The sequence below is a fragment of the Salvelinus fontinalis genome, chromosome 33 (genome assembly GCF_029448725.1).
Source record: "Salvelinus fontinalis isolate EN_2023a chromosome 33, ASM2944872v1, whole genome shotgun sequence".
NCBI classification, from domain to species: domain Eukaryota; kingdom Metazoa; phylum Chordata; class Actinopteri; order Salmoniformes; family Salmonidae; genus Salvelinus; species Salvelinus fontinalis.
Window position 1 is genome coordinate 21,743,922 of NC_074697.1, and position 20,935 is coordinate 21,764,856.

The 20,935-nt window shown below is 46.4% G+C and overlaps 1 protein-coding gene across 6 annotated transcripts in view; it reads right to left on the bottom strand.

Moving 5' to 3' along the window:
* Positions 1–20,935, bottom strand: part of LOC129831804 (paired box protein Pax-3-like) — a 46,110-nt gene that overhangs the window by 9,242 nt on the left and 15,933 nt on the right. For 5 of the 6 annotated variants that reach the window (XM_055895270.1, XM_055895271.1, XM_055895268.1 and 2 more), the window contains exon 5: positions 8,410–8,609. In XM_055895270.1, the coding sequence (XP_055751245.1) occupies positions 8,410–8,609 (200 nt within the window). Of the gene's footprint in view, positions 1–8,409; positions 8,610–15,536; positions 15,980–20,935 lie in introns of those variants that run through there. The other variant, XM_055895273.1, reaches the window with a different exon arrangement.

A 20,935-nucleotide genomic window follows, 5' to 3' on the forward strand; every position in this document is an offset into this window, starting at 1 on the left:
GCTTCAACAAAGTACTGAGTAAAGGGTCTGAAAACGTATATAAATGTGATATTTCCGTGGGTTTTTTACTTATAAATTAGCAAAAAATTCGAAAAAACTGTTCTTGCTTTGTAATTATTGGGAATTGTGTGTAGATTGATGAGATAAACATTTTTTTAATACATTTTAGAATAAGGTTGTAATGTAACAAAATGTGGAAAAGTCAAGGGGTCTGAAAACTTTCCGAAGGCACTCTATTAATGGTTAATGACTGTAATTTGTGCATATGTGTATATCTCTCTATATGAGTCAATATGTTTTTGTCTGACTGCATTGTTTTTGTTTCTGATTTCTATGTATTGTGTGTGTGTGTGTGTGTGTGTGTGTGTGTGTGTGTGTGTGTGTGTGTGTGTGTGTGTGTGTGTGTGTGTGTGTGTGTGTGTGTGTGTGTGTGTGTGTGTGTGTGTGTGTGTGTGTGTGTGTGTGTGTGTGTGTGTGTGTGTGTGTGTGTGTGTGCGTGTCTAAACCCTGTGTGTTATTGTCTGAGTGTTTGTGTGTGTGTCGGGGTCATGTGTTCCTCTCCAGACCTGCCCATGTGACTCCTGGCTGCAGCCAACAAGGCAATCTCTATCTCCACATCTCATGCCTCACCACAGGAACATCATTTAAACATAGCAACACAACACTATTTACATGCCCCCCCCCCCCTCCCTATAAATTCCTCTAACTATAAATAAGCTCTGATGGTCTTATTTCAGTCCTGTTCCATAGCCATAAAGTCACCCAAAGCTTCAAATAGTGTAGTTAATGAGAATAAGAAAATTGTATTTGAGGACTGTGATTGCCTCAAAACTCATCTATTCCAACTAACTCTCACAGTCTCACTTCAGAATTAAACGTTCATCAACAGTTGAAGTCGGAAGATTACATACACCTTAGCCAAATACATTTAAACTCAGTTTTTCACCATTTATTGACTTTTAATCCTAGTAAAAATTCCCTGTCTCAGGTCAGTTAGGATCCCCACTTTATTTTAAGAATGTGAAATGTCAGAATAATAGTAGAGAGAATGATTAATTCCAGCTTTTATTTCTTACATCACATTCCCAGTGGGTCAGCAGTTTACATACAATCAATTAGTATTTGGTAGCATTGCCTTTAAAATTGTTTAACTTGAGTCATATGTTTCATTTAGCCTTCCACAAGCTTCGCACAATAAGTTGGGTGAATTTTGGCCCATTCCTCCAAACAGAGCTTGTGTAACTGAGTCAGGTTTGTAGGCCTCCTTGCTCGCACACGCTTTTTCAGTTCTGCCCACAAATTTTCTATTGGATTGAGGTCAGGGCTTTGTGATGGCCACTCCAATACCTTGACTTTGTTGTCCTTAAGCCATTTTACCACAACTTTGGAAGTATGTTTGGGGTCATTGTCCATTTGGAAGACCCATTTGCGACCAAGCTTTAACTTCCTGACTGATGTCTTGAGATGTTGCTTCAATATATCCACATAGTTGTCCTATCCTCATGATGCCATCTATTTTGTGAAGTGCACCAGTCCCTCCTGCAGCAAAGCACCCCCACAACATGATGCTACCACCCCCGTGCTTCACGGTCGGGATGGTGTTCGTCGGCTTGCAAGCCTCCCCCTTTTTGCTCCAAACATAACAATGGTCATTATGGCCAAACAGTTCTATTTTTGTTTCATCAGACCAGAGGACATTTCTCCAAAAAGTACGATCTTTGTCCCCATGTGCGGTTGCAAACCGTAGTCTGGATTTTTATGGCGGTTTTGGAGCAGTGGCTTCTTCCTTGCTGAGCGGCCTTTCAGGTTATGTCGATATAGGACTCGTTTTACTGTGGATATAGATACTTTTGTACCGGTTTCTTCCCGCATCTTCACAAGGTCCTTTGCTGCTGTTCTGGGATTGGTTTGCACTTTTCGCACTAAAGTGCGTTCATCTCTAGGAGACAGAACGCATCTCCTTCCTGAGCAGTATGACGGCTGCATGGTCCCATGGTGTTTATACTTGCGTACAATTGTTTGTACAGATGAACGTGGTACCTTCAGGCATTTGGAAATTGCTCCCAAGGATGAACCAGACCTGTGGAGGTCTAAAAGAAAAATCTGAGGTCTTGGCTGATTTACCCAAGTTACTGTGGGAAGCTTGTTTAAGGCTACCCAAAATGTTTGACCTAAGTTAAACAATTTAAAGGCAATGCTACCAAATACTAATTGAGTGTATGTAAACTTCTGACCTACTGGGAATGTGATGTAAGAAATAAAAGCTGAAATTAATCAAAATAAATAATTCTCTCTACTATTATTCTGACATTTCACATTCTTAAAGTAAAGTGGTGATCTAACTGACCTAAGACAGTGACATTTTTACTTGGATTAAATGTCAGGAATTGTGAAAAACTGAGTTTAAATGTATTTGGCTAAGGTAAACTCCCGACTTCAACTGTAAGTATCTTATATCGCCTGAAAGCTTAAATTCTTGTTCGTCTAACTGCACTGACCGATTTACAGTAGCTATTACAGCTGAAACATGCCAAGCCATTGTTTGAGGACGGCGCCCCATTTCAAAATATTTTTCCACCGGCCCAGGTTTCATACATTCACATACAAAGATTAAATATTCACTTACTTTTTGAAAATCTTCCTCTGATTTGTCATCCAAAAGGTCCCAGCTATAACATGTAGTTTAGTTTTGTTAGATAAAATCTACTTTTCTATCCCAAAAAGTCTGTTTAGTTGGCGCCATCGATTTGAGTAATCCACTTGTTCAACTTGCAGAGAAAGGAATCCAAAAATCTACCCCTAAACTTTGTTTCAACCAGTCAAAATATGTTTGTATTTACTCCTCAGATACTGTCACGATCGTGTGGAGGGTTGACGGACCAAAACGCAGCATTAGGAAAATAAGCCATCTTCCTTTTTATTATGAAGAAGAGAACCGAAAACAAAACACTATTACAAAACTAACAAAACAAACAAACGACCGTGAAGCTATGAATTTAGTGCACATACAGGCTACAAACGTATAACATAGACAAAAGAACGCACGAATAGGAAACAGACTACATAAACCGAAACAAACCGTATACAGTTCCGTATGGTGCAAACATAACACAAACACGGAAGACAATCACCCACAAACAAACAGTGAGAACACCCTACCTAAATATGACTCTTAATTAGAGGAGAACGCAAAACACCTGCCTCTAATTAAGAGCCATACCAGGCAACCAAAACCAACATAGAAACAGATAACATAGACTGCCCACCCAAAACTAACGCCCTGACCAATTACACATACAAAAACAACATAAAACTGGTCAGGACCGTTACATAACCCCCCCCTCAAGGTGCGAACTCCGGGCGCACCAGCACAAAGTCCAGGGGAGGGTCTGGGTGGGCAGGTGACCACGGTGGTGGCTCCGGCTCTGGACGCTGTCCCCACACCACCATAGTCACTCCCCGTTTTTGTCTTCCCCTCCCAATGACCACCCTAAAACTCACATCCCCTAAATAAACGGCCAGCACCGGGACAAGGGGCAGCACCGGGACAAGGGGCAGCACCGGGACAAGGGGCAGCACCAGGATAAAGACCAGCACCGAGACAAGGGGCAGCACCGGGACAAGGGGCAGCACCGGGACAAGGGGCAGCACCGGGACAAGGGGCAGCACCGGGACAAGGGGCAGATCCCGGCTGATAAACTCTGGCAGATCCTGGCTGAGGGACTCTGGCAGGTCTATGCAGGCTGACGGCTCTCGACGCTCATGGCGGGCTGACGGCTCTCGACGCTCATGGCGGGCTGACGGCTCTCGACGCTCATGGCGGGCTGACGGCTCTCGACGCTCATGGCGGGCTGACGGCTCTCGACGCTCATGGCGGGCTGACGGCTCTCGACGCTCATGGCGGGCTGACGGCTCTCGACGCTCATGGCGGGCTGACGGCTCTCGACGCTCATGGCGGGCTGACGGCTCTCGACGCTCATGGCTTGCTGGCGGCTCTGGCAGATCCTGTCTGGTTGGCGGCTCTGGCAGATCCTGTCTGGTTGGCGGCTCTGGCAGATCCTGTCTGGTTGGCGGCTCTGGCAGATCCTGTCTGGTTGGCGGCTCTGGCAGATCCTGTCTGGTTGGCGGCTCTGGCAGATCCTGTCTGGCGGACGGCTCTAGCGGCTCCTGTCTGGCGGACGGCTCTAGCGGCTCCTGTCTGGCGGACGGCTCTGTAGGCTCATGGCAGACGGGCGGCTTTGCAGGCTCATGGCAGACGGGCGGCTTTGCAGGCTCATGGCAGACGGATGGCTCAGACGGCGCTGGGGAGACGGATGGCTCAGATGGCGCTGGGGAGACGGATGGCTCAGATGGCGCTGGGGAGACGGATGGCTCAGATGGCGCTGGGGAGACGGATGGCTCAGATGGCGCTGGGGAGACGGATGGCTCTGGCCGGATACGGCGCACTGTAGACCTGGTGCGTGGTGCCGGAACTGGAGGCACCGGGCTAAGGATAAGCACCTTCCTACTAGTGCAGGGAGCAGGGACAGGGCACACTGTATTCTCAAAGCCCACTCTATAACTGATGCGTGGTACCGGCACTGGTGACACCGGGCTGAGGACAAGCACATCAGGATTAGTAGGGGGAGAAGATACAGTGTGTACAGGGCTCTGGAGACGCACTGGTAGCTTAGTGCGTGGTGCCGGAACTGGAGGCACCTGACTGAGGACACACACTTCAAGCCTAGTGCGGGGAGAAGGAACAGGGCATACTGGACCCTGGGAGCGCACATTAGGCCTAGTGCGTGGTGCCGGAACTGGTGGTACCGGACTGGGGACACGCATCTCAGGGCTAGTGCGGGGAGCAGCAACAGGACGCACAGGACTCTGGGGACACACAGGAGGCTTGGTGCGTGGTTTAGGCACTGGTGGTAAAGGGCTGGAGACACGCACCATAGGGCTAGTGCGTGGAGGAGGCACTGGTTGTACTGGGCTGGGTGATTCTGTAACGGCGTTCCTCTCTCTCTTCATAAGAAGAGGAGGTGTATTGAGGGAGCCAAGGCGCAGCAGGTTGTGAATACATAATGAATTTAATGACAAGACGATAAACGAACACGAACTACACTTGAAATGATACAAAATAACAAACGACGTAGACTGACCTAAACATGAGAACTTACATAGACAAAAGAACGCACGAATAGGAAACAGACTACATAAACCGAAACAAACCGTATACAGTTCCGTATGGTGCAAACATAACACAAACACGGAAGACAATCACCCACAAACAAACAGTGAGAACACCCTACCTAAATATGACTCTTAATTAGAGGAGAACGCAAAACACCTGCCTCTAATTAAGAGCCATACCAGGCAACCAAAACCAACATAGAAACAGATAACATAGACTGCCCACCCAAAACTAACGCCCTGACCAATTACACATACAAAAACAACATAAAACTGGTCAGGACCGTTACAGATACCCTAGAATGTATTCAAACTATAAAATTTAGCTCAGAAAGAAGTATGTTCAATAGGAAACCGATTTTAGCAGTTGCGCAACTTCGTCAGGGTGCGCAAAAACACGGATTTCCAAGACTGTGTCCTCTTACACAAACTGTTCTTTCTTATTCGTTTCTGAAGTTACAAGCCTGAAACCTTGTAAATAGACTTCTGACACCCTGTGGAAGCCATATGAATTGCATTTTTACAATATGACCTTTCTCTTGCATTTCTAAGAGGATGGTCTCTCAAAAAACAAATATTCTGGTTGGTTTTCCTTTGTATTTTCTCCTACCATATCTATTGTGTTATATTGTCCTATATTATTTTAACATTCCTACAAACGTCAAAGTGTTTTCTTTCCAATGGTACCAATTATATGAATATACTGTCTTCAGGGCCTGAGCTACAAGCAGTTTACTTTGAGCATGCCATTCAGGCGGAAATGGAGAAAAAAGGGGCATAGCCCACTTATGAGAAATCCCGCCATGCCCTCCGACCAACCATCAAACAGGTAAAGTGTCAATACAAGACTAAGATTGAATCCTACTACACCGGCTCTGACACTCGTTGGATGTGGCAGGGCTTGCAAACTATTATGAACTATAAAGGGAAGCACAACCGTGAGCTGCCCAGTGACACAAGCCTAGCAAATGAGCTAAATGACATCTATGCTCGCTTTGAGGCAAGCAACACTGAAGCATGCATAAGAGCATCAGCTGTTCCGTACAACTGTGTGATCATGCTCTCCGTAGCCAATGTGAGTAAGACCTTTAAAAAAGTCAACATTCCCAAGGCCGCAGGGCCAGACAGATTACCAGGATGTGGACCCCGAGCATGATCTAACCAACTGGCAAGTGTCTTCACTGACATTTTCAACCTGTCCCTGACGAGTCCGTAATAAAAACATGTTTCAAGCAGACCACCATAGTCCCTGTGCCCAAGAACACCAAGGTAACCTGCCTAAATGACTACAGACCCGTAGCACTCACGGCTGTAGCCATGAAGTGCCTTGAAAGGCTGGTCATGGCTCACATCAACACCATTATCCCAGAAACCCTAGACCCACTCCAAATTACATACCGCCTCAACAGATCCACAGATGAGGCAATCTCTATTGCACTCCACACTGCCCTTTCCCACCTGGATAAAAGGAACACCTACGTGAGAATGCTATTCATTGGCTACAACTCAGCATTAAAAACCATAGTACCCTCAAAGCTCATCACTTAGCTAAGGACCCTGGGACTAAACACCTCCATCTGCAACTGGATCCTGGACTTTATGATGGGCCACCCCCAGGTGGTAAGGGTAGGTAACAACACATCTGCCACGCCGATCCTCAAAACGGGGCCGCTCAGCGGTGCGTGCTCAGTCCCCTCCTGTACTCCCTGTTCACCCAGGACTGCATGGCCAAGCACAACTCCAACACCATCATTAAGTTTGCCGACGACACAACAGTGGTAGGCCTGATCACCGACAACAATGAGACAGCATATAGGGAGGAGGTCAGAGACCTGGCAGTGTGGTGCCAGGACAACAACCTCTCCCTCAATGTGATCAAGATAAAGGAGATTATGTGGACTATAGGAAAAGGATGGCTGAGCACGCCCCCATTCTCATCGACGGGGCTGTAGTGTAGCAGATGGAGAGCTTCAAGTTCCTTGGTGTCCACATCACCAATGAACTATTATGGTCCAAACACAGCTGCACCATCGAGAGCATCCTGACTGGTTGCATCACCACCTGGTATGGCAACTGCTCAGCCTCCAACCTGCTAGGCACTACAGAGGCTAGTGCGTATGGCCCATTACTGGTACCAAGCTTCCTGCCATCCAGGACCTCTACACCAGGCGGTGTCAGAGGAAGGCCCTAAAAACTGCCAAAGTCTCCAGCCACCCTAGCCATAGACTGTTCTCTCTGCTAACACAAGGCAAGGAGTACCGGAGCGACAAGTCTAGGTTAACAGCTTCTATCCCCAAGCCATAAGACTCCTGAACAGCTAATCAAATGGCCACCCCGACTATTTGCCTCCCCCCCCCCGCCCCCACACACACACACATTTTTACGCAGCTGCTACTCTCTGTTTATTATCTATGAATAGTCACTTTATCTCTACCTACATGTACATATTGCCTCAATTACCTCGACTAACCTGTGCCCCCGCACATTGACTCTGTACCGGTACCCCCTGTATATAGCCTCGCTACTGAAATCTTAAGGTTAACTCTGAATGGTTATGGTAAGGGTTCAGGTTTGGGATAGGCTTAAAACAAACATCTCAAAGCAACTTTCTATCACTGGATTCAAACGCTCAACTTTTGGAATCAGAGGCAGATGCTTACGCCAATCCGTCTTCCCGTCCACAACACTAGCAAAACCCAAACCTAAATGAACGTAACAGCGCTCACTGTTGTCCCTAGTGGACGGTTTCCACATAATCTCCCAGCAACTTCAGACATGGATGGACATCAAATAGTGACTTGTATCATGTGTGACCTGGCTTATCCATTCACAGGACAGAGCGGATAAATGAACCCATCCATATCAATAAATTAACGTTTAACTCAACAGGCCCCCTTTTCCTCTGAACAGTATGGGGGGGGCTGTGGTTGGCTGCTGCTGCTGAGAGTCGGTGTTGTGTGACTGGCGGGACTCATGCTGATTCCATATGTAATAGCCCCATGCTGGGCCCGGTACAGCCTCCATACGGGAGCTGTTGTGGGGAATTTTCTGGGCTGTAGATCAGAGCTGGGCCTGCATATTGGACCCCTGGGAACACAGGATGAAGGGGCAGGCCAAAAATGTGTGTGTGTGCGTGTGTGTGTGTGTGTGTGTGCAGTGCACGTGTGAGTGTGTGGATGTGTGTGATGTGTGATAAAGAGTGTGTGTGTGTGTGTGTGTGATGTATGTGTAGTCTACCTGAACTCTGGCCTCTGTGAGTTTGGCCCTCTGAGCCAGCTCTTCCCTGGTGTAGATGTCAGGGTAGTGTGTTCGTTCGAAGGCTCTCTCCAGCTCATCCAGCTGTTCGGCCGTGAAGGTGGTTCTACTGCGGCGCTGCTTCCTCTTCAGAGGCAGGTCCGGTTCTGACTCCACGTCCGACCCCTCATCTGAGTGGCTCGCTGCTCCAACAGACAAGAGATGCACAGTTAGGGCTCTCATTGTGTTAGTACAGTATCATTATCACAGTTAACAGTTACTGATGGTTTATAGAACTAGATTCCATTAGTCAAGTCCATCGTTGTAATTAATAATGTGTTCATAACTGACTGGACTGGTTTATAGAAAAGTTCAAAATAAATACATCAGTCTTAAAAACACATCTTCAGTTTCTTATTCTCCTGACTACAGTGATCAAATAGAATGCAGGGAGAGCAATAGGGAGAGCCGTCTAGAAAAAGAAGTGTAGTGATTCAGAGTGACAGTGAAGAACAGAAGGATGAATCCATCCATCCACTTGAAGTGTGAACTTGTTTGCTTTCCTTTTTGTCCCATGCTATCCGTTTACATAAACCTCTTCAGAGGGGCCACCACCATCCCTCCCAACGCTCCCCATCTCCCAATGTTCCCTCTTGTCTTGTGCACCAACAGACTTCCATTCATAGGGGAATTCTGTGTGCTTTTATAAATAATCCCACAGGACAAGGTTCCCGAGGCGTGGCGGCAGTGGGATTGAGAGGACTAAGCGCCACACAAAGGCCTAATTTTGATCCAGGGACCATTCGTTTTTTTTAAGGGGGGAAAGGGGGGTCAGTGACGGAGAGAGAGAGTGTCGGGGGGAACTTGCATTGTCTACAGTTGCAGTCTTGCTGGAGCCCCAGTAACAGTTGGGGATGGAGAGAGGGACTGGGCAGCAGCCCCCCATACACCCCCCTCCACACCACTTGCAGGTGCATGTTGGTCTTGTTTGCTCAGAGAGAAAAGCTGGCGCTTTAAAAGCTAATTCAGCAGAAGAGGCAGTGAATTGACGAGGCTCTCTAAAGCTACGGCCCAGTGGTAACACAGTGGTAACACAGTGGTAACACAGTGGTAACACAGTGGTAACCTAGGGCGCGGCCAAGCCAGACAAACAGACAGACCCAAGGGCAGGGAGACCCAGAGATCAGAGACTCTCCTCAGGCCAGTGTCCAACGCCCAGCTTTACTATGCCCCTCAGTGTCCTTGCGTCTGTCACTGTGCACATAAGCATGCAAAGGCATGTACATTTGTACTAGAGCAGGGCAATATGGACAAAAATCCTTGCCTGAATTGGCCAAATTGAGGCAATATTGATAAATAGAAAGATATGTTTATAACATTAATGTGCACCACCGTTTTTTTAAATTATCATTCAAAGCCGTTTTCATACAACAATATCAAATAATTTCTGAGTAACAATTAAGTACCTTACAGCAATTGTTTTAATTTAAAATGGTCAAAAAGATGCAAAAATTGCTTCTTAAGCCTGTCTGGGAGTGGTCTACGTTGGGAGGGGAAAACTGAAAACTAGCTGTTATTGGTAGAAAGGTTTCAACTCTGGTTTTTATTGGTGATGTCACCAGGCAGGCCAAAACTTCACCCCGCCAAAACAGGCTGAGATTTCATGCAATCTTTTCTAACAGCTCCAACAGTAAAAGTATTATTCCAACCTCATAGTGAGGAAATATATACAGTGCCTTCGGAAAGTATTCAGACCCCTTGACTTTTTCCAAATTTTGTTATGTTACAGCCTTATTCTAAAATGTATTGATAAAACAAATCCTCAGTAATCTACACACAATATCCCATAATGACAATCAATTGAATGTACCCCAGGTGGACTCCATTCAAGTTGTAGAAACATCTCAAATATGATCAATGGAAACAGGATGCACCTGAGTTCAATTTATTAAAAATACATTTACATAAGGATTCAGACCCTTTGCTATGAGACTCAAAATTGAGCTCAAGTGCATCCTGTTTCCATTGATCATCCATGAGATGTTTCTACAACTTGATTGGAGTCCACCTGTGGTCAAGACTGGGGCAAAGGTTCACCTTCTAACAGGACAACAACCCTAAGCACACAGCCAAGACAACGCAGGAGTGGCTTCGGGACAAGTCTCTGAATGTCCTTGAGCAGCCCAGTCAGAGCCCGGAATTGAACCCGATCAAACATCTCTAGAGAGGCTTGAAAATAGCTATGCAGTAATGCTCCCCATCCAACCTGACAGAGGTTGAGATGATCTGCAGAGAAGAATGGGAGAAACTCCCCAAATACAGGTGTGCCAAGCTTGTAGCGTCATACCAAAAAAGACTCGAGGCTCTAAGGAGCTTCAACAAAATACTGAGTAAAGGGTCTGAATATCTCCGGATTTTGTTTGTCATAAATTTGCAACCATTTCTAAAAACCTGTTTTTGCTTTGTCATGATAGGGTATTGTGTGTAGATTGATGAGGGGAAAAAAGCTATTTAATCAATTTTAGAATAAGGCTGTCACGTAACAAAATGTGAAAAAAGTCCAAGGGGTCTGAATACTTTCCTAATGCACTGTATGTGACAGTGCATTAGTAGCCATCGCCACTCCATTTTTCATATTTCCATTTGTTTTGTCTTGTTCCATACACACCTGGTTTTCATTCCCTAATCACACCGCATGTATTTAGCCCTCTGTTACCCTCCAGGGCTTTGTGTGAAATTGTATTTATGTTATGTGGGTATTGTTACGCGCCATACTTTTGTCTATTGTTCCGTGTTTGGGCACATTTATGTACTTTTGTGCTTTCTTTGGACCGGAATAAAAAGTGTGCCTGTTCACTACACTCTGCTCTCCTGCACCTGACTTCGCCTCCAGTACACACCCTTAACACTGTATATATAAACCCCATAAAATCACGTTTTTGATTGCACTGGGCCTTTAAACTACTACTACTAGTTTGATGGTTGTATCACCATCAATTGTCCTATTAACAAGCCCCCATATTAGCAAACTTATTTCATTTAAAACTTCACATTTCTCTACTATAGGCTACTTATCATCATGAACGACATCAGCAAAATGCCTGCGATAAGTGATTGGTATGGTCGCTGTTGATAATTTTCAGTTTATCGTCTCAGCTCTACTTTGTACACACACACACACACACACATTACACACACACACACACACACTCTCCCTCGCTCTCTCAGACAGACATTGAAGTTGTCAATGAGTGGAAGCTTCAGCTTGATTGAGTTGGTGTGATATGAGACTTGACAGCTTTTGTATGTCTACTATTCAAGTTAAAGTAAGATCAGTTATAATACTACTGTATACTCTGTTCTGAAGCGTATGGGCTGGTTTCCTACCAGGCAGTTCTAGTAGGCCTTTAGCTACTTCAGAACAGAAGTTCATTGAGGCTGGCGCGCCGACTTTGTGTTACACATTCCCTGGAGCGGAGGGGATGTTTTTGTGCAACACTGTATTAGTTCCCCCTCAGAAGCAACAATAAAATACAAGAAAACCCAAATAGCTTGGGGCTCCTCATGTGAAACTGATCCACTCCCCCCTCAGTGCTTTCCATTCTCAACACCAATGGCAGTAGGATGCATTAAGAGCAAATTGGTAAAGAAACATTAAACAATGTGAGAGAGGGGGGGAGAGAAAGAGAAAGGGTAGGGGTTGGGAGAGATGTTGCCTTTGGGTATTTGGGGAGATGATTCTATTTTGCACTTTATCAGAATGCTACCACTTTCTATTTCTGTTTACATTCACAGATACAGGCCATTCAGCTGCTCCCATCCACACTAAACAGAACCAAGATGTAAAATGGCTGCCTGTCGCGGTTAAGACCATTATTACAATGAATCAAGAGAGAAACTACAACTTTACTACCTCCAACAGCCTAATGAATTTTTCACTCTGTGAGCTTCTAGTAGAACAAATCTTTTAATTCCTGACTTCATAACATCCTCAAGCCACATCACTAACCAAACAACAAATGCAAAGACATATTATTGAGAGGAGGAACCAAGGGGTGGGTGGATGTTTTTTAGGTGGTGGTAGTGGCTGGTGGGGTAGGAATTTGGGGTGTGGAGGAGTTGGAGTGGGGGCATTATTTGAAACAGAATTGCTGGTGAAAAACAGAGAGGAGCCTTTGTAGCTTCAGTTCCTGGAGGCTCATAGGGAATGCTTAGTTTCCCCACAGTTACCAGCATGCAACAGCGTTCCAAAGAATTTCACAGGGATTTAGAATCTGGGAATGCCGAGTTGTTATAAAAATCCTTAATTACTTTGGAATTACCTATCGGTTATGACCAGTCTGCTTTGGGGATCCTAGGGAACGTCTTTCAAACGAAGTGTCAGTATGGCATCTCTTGGAGGTTTGCAGTCCCGTCTTGATATACTTTCATGTGACAAGACTATTTATACTCTCCCACATCTCTCTCCCTCCCATCTCTCTCTCCCCCATCTCTTTCTCTCCACATCTCTCTCTCTTCCCCATCTCTTTCTCTCCCCCATCTCTTTCTCTCCCCATCTCTTTCTCTCCCCCATCTCTTTCTCTCCCCATCTCTTTCTCTCCCCATCTCTTTCTCTCCACATCTCTCTCTCTTCCCCATCTCTTTCTCTCCCCCATCTCTTTCTCTCCCCATCTCTTTCTCTCCCCCATCTCTTTCTCTCCCCATCTCTTTCTCTCCACATCTCTCTCTCTGCCTACTCTGTCTTTCTCTTTCTCTCCCCCATCTCTTTATCGCCCCCATCTCTCTCTCTTCCCCATCTCTTTCTCTTCCCCATCTCTTTCTCTCCCCATCTCTCTCTCTCTCCCATCTCTCTCTCTACCTACTCTTTCTATCTTTCTCTCCCCCATCTCTTTCTCTCCCCATCTCTCTCTCCCCCATCTCTTTCTCTCCCCATCTCTTTCTCTCCCCCATCTCTTTCTCTCCCCATCTCTCTCTCTTCCCATCTCTTTCTCTCCCACATCTCTTTCTCTCCCCCATCTCTCTCTCTCTTCCCCATCTCTTTCTCTCCCAATCTCTCTCTCTCCCCCATCTCTCTCTCTCTGCCTACTCTGTCTCTCTCTTTCTCTCCCCATCTCTTTCTCTCCCCATCTCTTTCTCTCCCCCATCTCTTTCTCTCCCCATCTCTTTCTCTCCACATCTCTCTCTCCCCATCTCTTTCTCTCCCCCATCTCTTTCTCTCCCCATCTCTTTCTCTCCCCCATCTCTTTCTCTCCCCATCTCTTTCTCTCCACATCTCTCTCTCTGCCTACTCTGTCTTTCTCTTTCTCTCCCCCATCTCTTTATCGCCCCCATATCTCTCTCTTCCCCATCTCTTTCTCTCCCCCATCTCTTTCTCTCACAAATCTCTCTCTCTCCCCCATCTCTCTCTGCCTACTCTTTCTATCTTTCTCTCCCCATCTCTTTCTCTCCCCATCTCTCTCTCCCCCATCTCTTTCTCTCCCCATCTCTCTCTCCCCCATCTCTTTCTCTCCCCATCTCTTTCTCTCCCCCATCTCTTTCTCTCCCCATCTCTCTCTCTTCCCCATCTCTATCTCTTCCCCATCTCTTTCTTTCCCCATCTCTCTCTCTCTCCCATCTCTCTCTCTACCTACTCTTTCTATCTTTCTCTCCCCATCTCTTTCTCTCCCCATCTCTCTCTCCCCCATCTCTTTCTCTCCCCATCTCTTTCTCTCCCCCATCTCTTTCTCTCCCCATCTCTCTCTCTTCCCATCTCTTTCTCTCCCCCATCTCTTTCTCTCCCCCATCTCTCTCTCTCTCCCCCATCTCTTTCTCTCCCCCATCTCTCTCTCTCCCCCATCTCTTTCTCTCCCCCATCTCTCTCTCTCTCCCCCATCTCTTTCTCTCCCCATCTCTTTCTCTCCCCCATCTCTTTCTCTCCCCCATCTCTTTCTCTCCCCCATCTCTTTCTCTCCCCATCTCTCTCTCTTCCCATCTCTTTCTCTCCCACATCTCTTTCTCTCCCCCATCTCTCTCTCTCTCCCACATCTCTTTCTCTCCCCCATCTCTCTCTCTCTCCCCCATCTCTTTCTCTCCCCCATCTCTCTCTCTGCCTACTCTGTCTCTCTCTTTCTCTCCCCATCTCTTTCTCTCCCCATCTCTCTCTCCCCCATCTCTTTCTCTCCCCATCTCTTTCTCTCCCCCATCTCTTTCTCTCCCCATCTCTCTCTCCCCCATCTCTTTCTCTCCCCATCTCTTTCTCTCCCCCATCTCTTTCTCTCCCAATCTCTCTCTCTCCCCCATCTCTCTCTCTCTGCCTACTCTGTCTCTCTCTTTCTCTCCCCATCTCTTTCTCTCCCCATCTCTCTCTCCCCCATCTCTTTCTCTCCCCATCTCTTTCTCTCCCCCATCTCTCTTTCTCTCCCCATCTCTTTCTCTCCCCATCTCTCTTTCTCCCCCATCTCTCTCTCTCTGCCTACTCTGTCTCTCTCTTTCTCTCCCCCATCTCTCTCTCTCTGCATACTCTGTCTCTCTTTCTCTCCCCATCTCTTTCTCCCCATCTCTCTCTCCCCCATCTCTTTCTCTCCCCATCTCTTTCTCTCCCCATCTCTCTCTCTTCCCCATCTCCTTCTCTCCCCATCTCTTTCTCTCCCCCATCTCTTTCTCTCCCCATCTCTCTCTCCCCCATCTCTTTCTCTCCCCATCTCTTTCTCCCCCATCTCTCTCTCCCCCATCTCTCTCTCCCCCATCTCTCTCTCTTCCCCATCTCTTTCTCTCCCCCATCTCTTTCTCTCCCCATCTCTCTCTCCCCCATCTCTTTCTCTCCCCATCTCTTTCTCTCCCCATCTCTCTCTCCCCCATCTCTCTCTCTCTCTGCCTACTCTGTCTCTCTTTCTCTCCCCATCTCTTTCTCTCCCCATCTCTTTCTCCCCCATCTCTCTCTCCCCCATCTCTTTCTCTCCCCCATCTCTTTCTCTCCCCCATCTCTTTCTCTTCCCATCTCTCTCTCTTCCCCATCTCTTTCTCTCCCCCATCTCTTTCTCTCCCCATCTCTCTCTCTTCCCCATCTCTTTCTCTCCCCCATCTCTTTCTCTCCCCCATCTCTCTCTCTGCCTACTCTGTCTTTCTCTTTCTCTCCCCATCTCTTTCTCTCCCCCATCTCTTTCTCTCCCCATCTCTCTCTCTGCCTACTCTGTCTCTCTCTTTCTCTCCCCATCTCTTTCTCCCCCCATCTCTCTCTCTCCCATCTCTCTCTCTGCCTACTCTTTCTCTCTTTCTCTCCCCCATCTCTCTCTCTGCCTACTCTGTCCCTCTCTCCTTGTCCCCATCTCTCTCTCTGCCTACTCTGTCTCTCTCTTTCTCCCCATCTCTCTCTCTTTCTCTCTCTTTGTTGCTCTAAGGCTGAGGTCTTTGCTGGCGATTTGCACGCTCCATCTGTGGAATCCGTCATGGCTGCCTCGACCCGCACAGAGGGGCCTGTCACCTGCCCCACGGGGGAGCGGGGGGCACAAAGAGGGCCAGAGAGTGGCAAGGGGGGGAACAGCTGGGGGGCTCCCCAAAACCTTCCTCTGCAGCCTGGAGGGGACCATGGGAGCACCTGAGGGGTAGAGGAAGGAGGAGGCCTTTGTTGTTCTCCTATTCAAATGTAGGCTACCACAATCAGGCTTCTATGACTGTGCATTTGTGTTGTTGATGTTGTTGTTGTTGCGTGTGTCAGTGTGTTTGTGAGAGTGTGGGTCTTACAAAGGCATTAGTGTTGTTGTGTGTGTCAGTGTGTTTTTGAGAGAGAGAGAGAGAGAGAGAGAGAGAGAGAGAGAGAGAGAGAGAGAGAGAGAGAGAGAGAGAGACAGAGAGAGAGAGAGAGAGAGAGAGAGAGAGAGAGACAGAGAGACAGAGAGACAGAGAGACAGAGAGACAGAGAGACAGAGAGAGAGACAGAGAGACAGAGAGGTCACCAAGAGGCAAAGCACACACAGTAGGGGGTTGAAGTGACAAAGGTGTACCTGGTGATAGGTCCCCTGCCACCTGTTAACTCCCACTGCTCTCTGTACTCTGCTTCAGAGAAACACACACACACACAAGCGCCTAGGCTTCTGTAGACTGTGAGAATTGGTACTGACAGTACATTACATAGACCATCCTTCTGCTTCTAGGTTAATGAGCCTTGTCAGCTCTACGGCAACTCTGGTGGTGTGAAGATACACACTCACTCATACACTCACACTCACTCATACACTCATACACTCACTCACACTTACTCACTCATACACTCATACACGCACACTCACTCATACACTCATACACTCATACACTCACACTCACTCATACACTCACTCACACTTACTCACTCATACACTCATACACTCATACACGCACACTCACTCACTCACTCACTCACTCAATCATATACTCATACACTCATACACTCACTCACACTTACTCACTCATACACTCATACACTCACTCACACTCACTCACACTCACTCAGAAACGTATACAATCATGCACTCACACACTCATACACTCATACACTCACTCACTCATACACTCACTCACTTACTCACTCATACACTCACTCCCTCACTCATACACTCCCTCACTCATACACTCACTCACACTTACTCACTCATACACTCACTCCCTCACTCATACACTCCCTCACTCATACACTCCCTCACTCATACACTCATACACTCATACACTCACTCACACTTACTCACTCATACACTCATACACTCACTCACACTTACTCACTCATACACTCATACACTCACTCACACTTACTCACTCATACACTCATACACTCACTCACACTTACTCACTCATACACTCACTCACACTTACTCACTCATACACTCATACACTCACTCATACACTCACTCACACTCACTCACACTCACTCAGAAACGTATACAATCATGCACTCATACACTCATACACTCACTCACTCATACACTCACTCACTTACTCACTCATACACTCACTCCCTCACTCATACACTCCCTCACTCATACACTCACTCACTCACACACTTACTCACTCATACACTCACACACTTACTCACTCATACACTAACTCACTCATACACTCACACACTTACTCACTCATACACTCACTCACTTACTCACTCATACACTCACTCATACACTCCCTCACTCATACACTCACTCACACCCTTACTCACTCATACACTCACACCCTTACTCACTCATACACTAACTCACTCATACACTCACACACTTACTCACTCATACACTCACTCACTCATAAAGTTTTCAGCGCATTTTAATTTTGACAATAGATATTCTGTATTTTGCACATTGGACATACAAACAAATGCATACCAACATATTTAAAGCACACAGCAATGAGTTTACAGTTTTTCCCTGACACTACTTTGGTCATTACTGCTGAGTTAAAAATTGTTCCAGGTAAAAAAAAAAACATTTTTATTGTATAACAGGATGAATGTGTTTTCTATGGCACTGCTGAATAGCCTTAGCAATCAAATTATCCACCAACCCCACATATCTATGTATACATAAACTGTGTCTTAAAATGTTTTATTCATACTCTAGCTAAACTCTCAAACGTACTTTTCCATGTATTTTGACTTCACCTCAACTGTGAGGGGAGTGGTTTACAGTATGTGTGGGATTGGACCCGTAGACTTGCCAGTTTGTAAAACCACAAAACACAGTGCGATGCTTAAAAGGGTAAAGCTATTTAAATTTCAGAGACCCAGAGAAGAAGCCTGGCTTGGACTGGGACTGCCGGGGAGCCGGAGCATTGCTGCTTTAACTTCTTTGATATAGGGGGCAGCATTTTCACTTTTGGATGAATTGCGTGCCCATCGTGAACTGCCTCCTACTCTGTCCCAGATGCTAATATATGCATATTATTAATACTATTGGATATAAAACACTCTGAAGTTTCTAAAACTGTTTGGATGATGTCTGTGAGTATAACAGAACTCATATGGCAGGCAAAAACCTGAGAAAAAATCCAAACAGGAAGTGTGAATTCTGAGACTGGTCAATGTTCGACTCATCGCCTATTCAATTCCCTGTAAGATATGGATCTGTTTGCACTTCCTGCGCCTTCCACTAGATGTCAACAGTCTGTAGAACGTGGAATGAAGCTTATGCTGTGTTGTGGGGCCGGATGAGAGGGGAATGAGTCAGTGGTCTGGCAGATTGCCAGTTCCTGGTCACGCGCTTTCCTCATGATATCGCCTTGCGTTCCATAACTTCTACAGACATGAAGGAATGCTCCGGTTGGAACGTTATTGGATATATATGATAACAACATCCTGAAGATTGATTCTCTACTTAGTTTGACCAGTTTATTCGACCTGTTATATAACATTTTGAAGTTTTTGTCCGAGTTCGCCTGCATCTGCGCGAGCGTTTGGACATGTGCATTAAACATGCTAGCAAAAGTAGCTACTTAGACATAAGTAATGGACATTATCGAACAAAACAACGATTTATTGTGGAACTAGGATTCCTGGGAGTGCATTCTGATGAAGATGATCAAAGGTAAGGGAATATTTATGATGTCATTTCGTATTTCTGTTGACTCCAACATGGCGGAGAAATGTTGTTATTTTTGAGCGCCGTCTCAGATTATTGCATGGTATGCTTTTTACGTAAAGTTTTTTTTAAATCTGACACAGCGGTTGCATTAAGAACAAGTGTATATTTTATTCTATGTAAAACATGTATCTTTCATCAAAGTTTATGATGAGTATTTCTGTTATTTGACGTGGCTTTCTGCAATTTCTCCGGATATTTTGGAGGCATTTCTGAACATGGCGCCAATGTAAACCGAGATTTGTGGATATAAATATGCACATTATCGAACAGAACATAAATGTATTGTGTAACATGATGTCCTATGAGTGTCATCTGATGAAGATCATCAAAGGTTAGTGATTAATTTTATCTCTATTTCTGTTTTTTGTGACTACTATCTTTTGCTGGGAAAATGGCTGTGTTTTTCTGTGGCTATGTACTGAGCTAACATAATCGTTTGGTGTGCTTTTGCTGTAAATCCTTTTTGAAATCAGACATGTTGGCTGGATTCACAACATGTGTAGCTTTAATTTGATGTCTTTCATTTGTGATTTCATGAAAGATAGATTTTTATAGTAATATATTTGAATTTGGCGCCCTACATTTTTTCTGGCTTTTGGCCAAGTGGGACGTTAGCGTCCCACATATCCCAGAGAAGTTAAGCCGCAGAGAGAGAAGGAGAATAGCAGAGAAAAGAAAACAGTTTAATTTAAACAAACTGTAGTCCTGAGAGGCACACAGCACATAGCAGCCTGAGCTAAAACAACCGGAGAGGCACGCAGCACATAGCAGCCTGAGCCAAAACAACCGGAGAGGCACACAGCACATAGCAGCCTGAGCCAAAACAACCTGAGAGGCACGCAGCACATAGCAGCCTGAGCCAAAACAACCGGAGAGGCACGCAGCACATAGCAGCCTGAGCCAAAACAACCGGAGAGGCACGCAGCACATAGCAGCCTGAGCCAAAACAACCTGAGAGGCACGCAGCACATAGCAGCCTGAGCCAAAACAACCGGAGCAGCACGCAGCACATAGCAGCCTGAGCCAAAACAACCGGAGAGGCACGCAGCACATAGCAGCCTGAGCCAAAACAACCTGAGAGGCACGCAGCACATAGCAGCCTGAGCCAAAACAACCTGAGAGGCACGCAGCACATAGCAGCCTGAGCCAAAACAACCGGAGAGGCACGCAGCACATAGCAGCCTGAGCCAAAACAACCGGAGAGGGACACAGCACATAGCAGCCTGAGCCAAAACAACCGGAGAGGCACGCAGCACATAGCAGCCTGAGCCAAAACAACCTGAGAGGCACGCAGCACATAGCAGCCTGAGCCAAAACAACCGGAGAGGCACGCAGCACATAGCAGCCTGAGCCAAAACAACCGGAGAGGCACGCAGCACATAGCAGCCTGAGCCAAAACAACCGGAGAGGCACGCAGCACATAGCAGCCTGAGCCAAAACAACCGGAGAGGCACGCAGCACATAGCAGCCTGAGCCAAAACAACCGGAGAGGCACGCAGCACATAGCAGCCTGAGCCAAAACAACCGGAGCTGAGCTCCCCCCCATTCCCGAGGATGGTAAAGAATAGAGGATTTAACTGAAACAGACTGTGCTCCTGGAAATCAGCTTGGTTTTGTGGGGACTGCGAGTGGGGACAAAAAGGCTTTAAAATGTCCACAGAGAGATGGAGGCGGGGTGCACTGTGTGTATGGAACTCAGTTTTGGGCATGGTGGGTTGGTGGATGGGTGGGGTGGCTGACCATATGTGTTTCTATTTACACAACCTTCTCATGGTGGTTAATGGACGGATGACGGGTACAGCCATGGAAGTTCTCTTTGGGTGTTTGGTAAATGAAGAGGGTAACTGAGTCAGTGACATGTGCCCCCCTCCGAAACAAAACAAAAGGCAGAGGAAACAAATGAAGCATTTAATTGGGCGGGGAGTGACGCTGGTCCTTTTCAGGGGCCGGGGGAC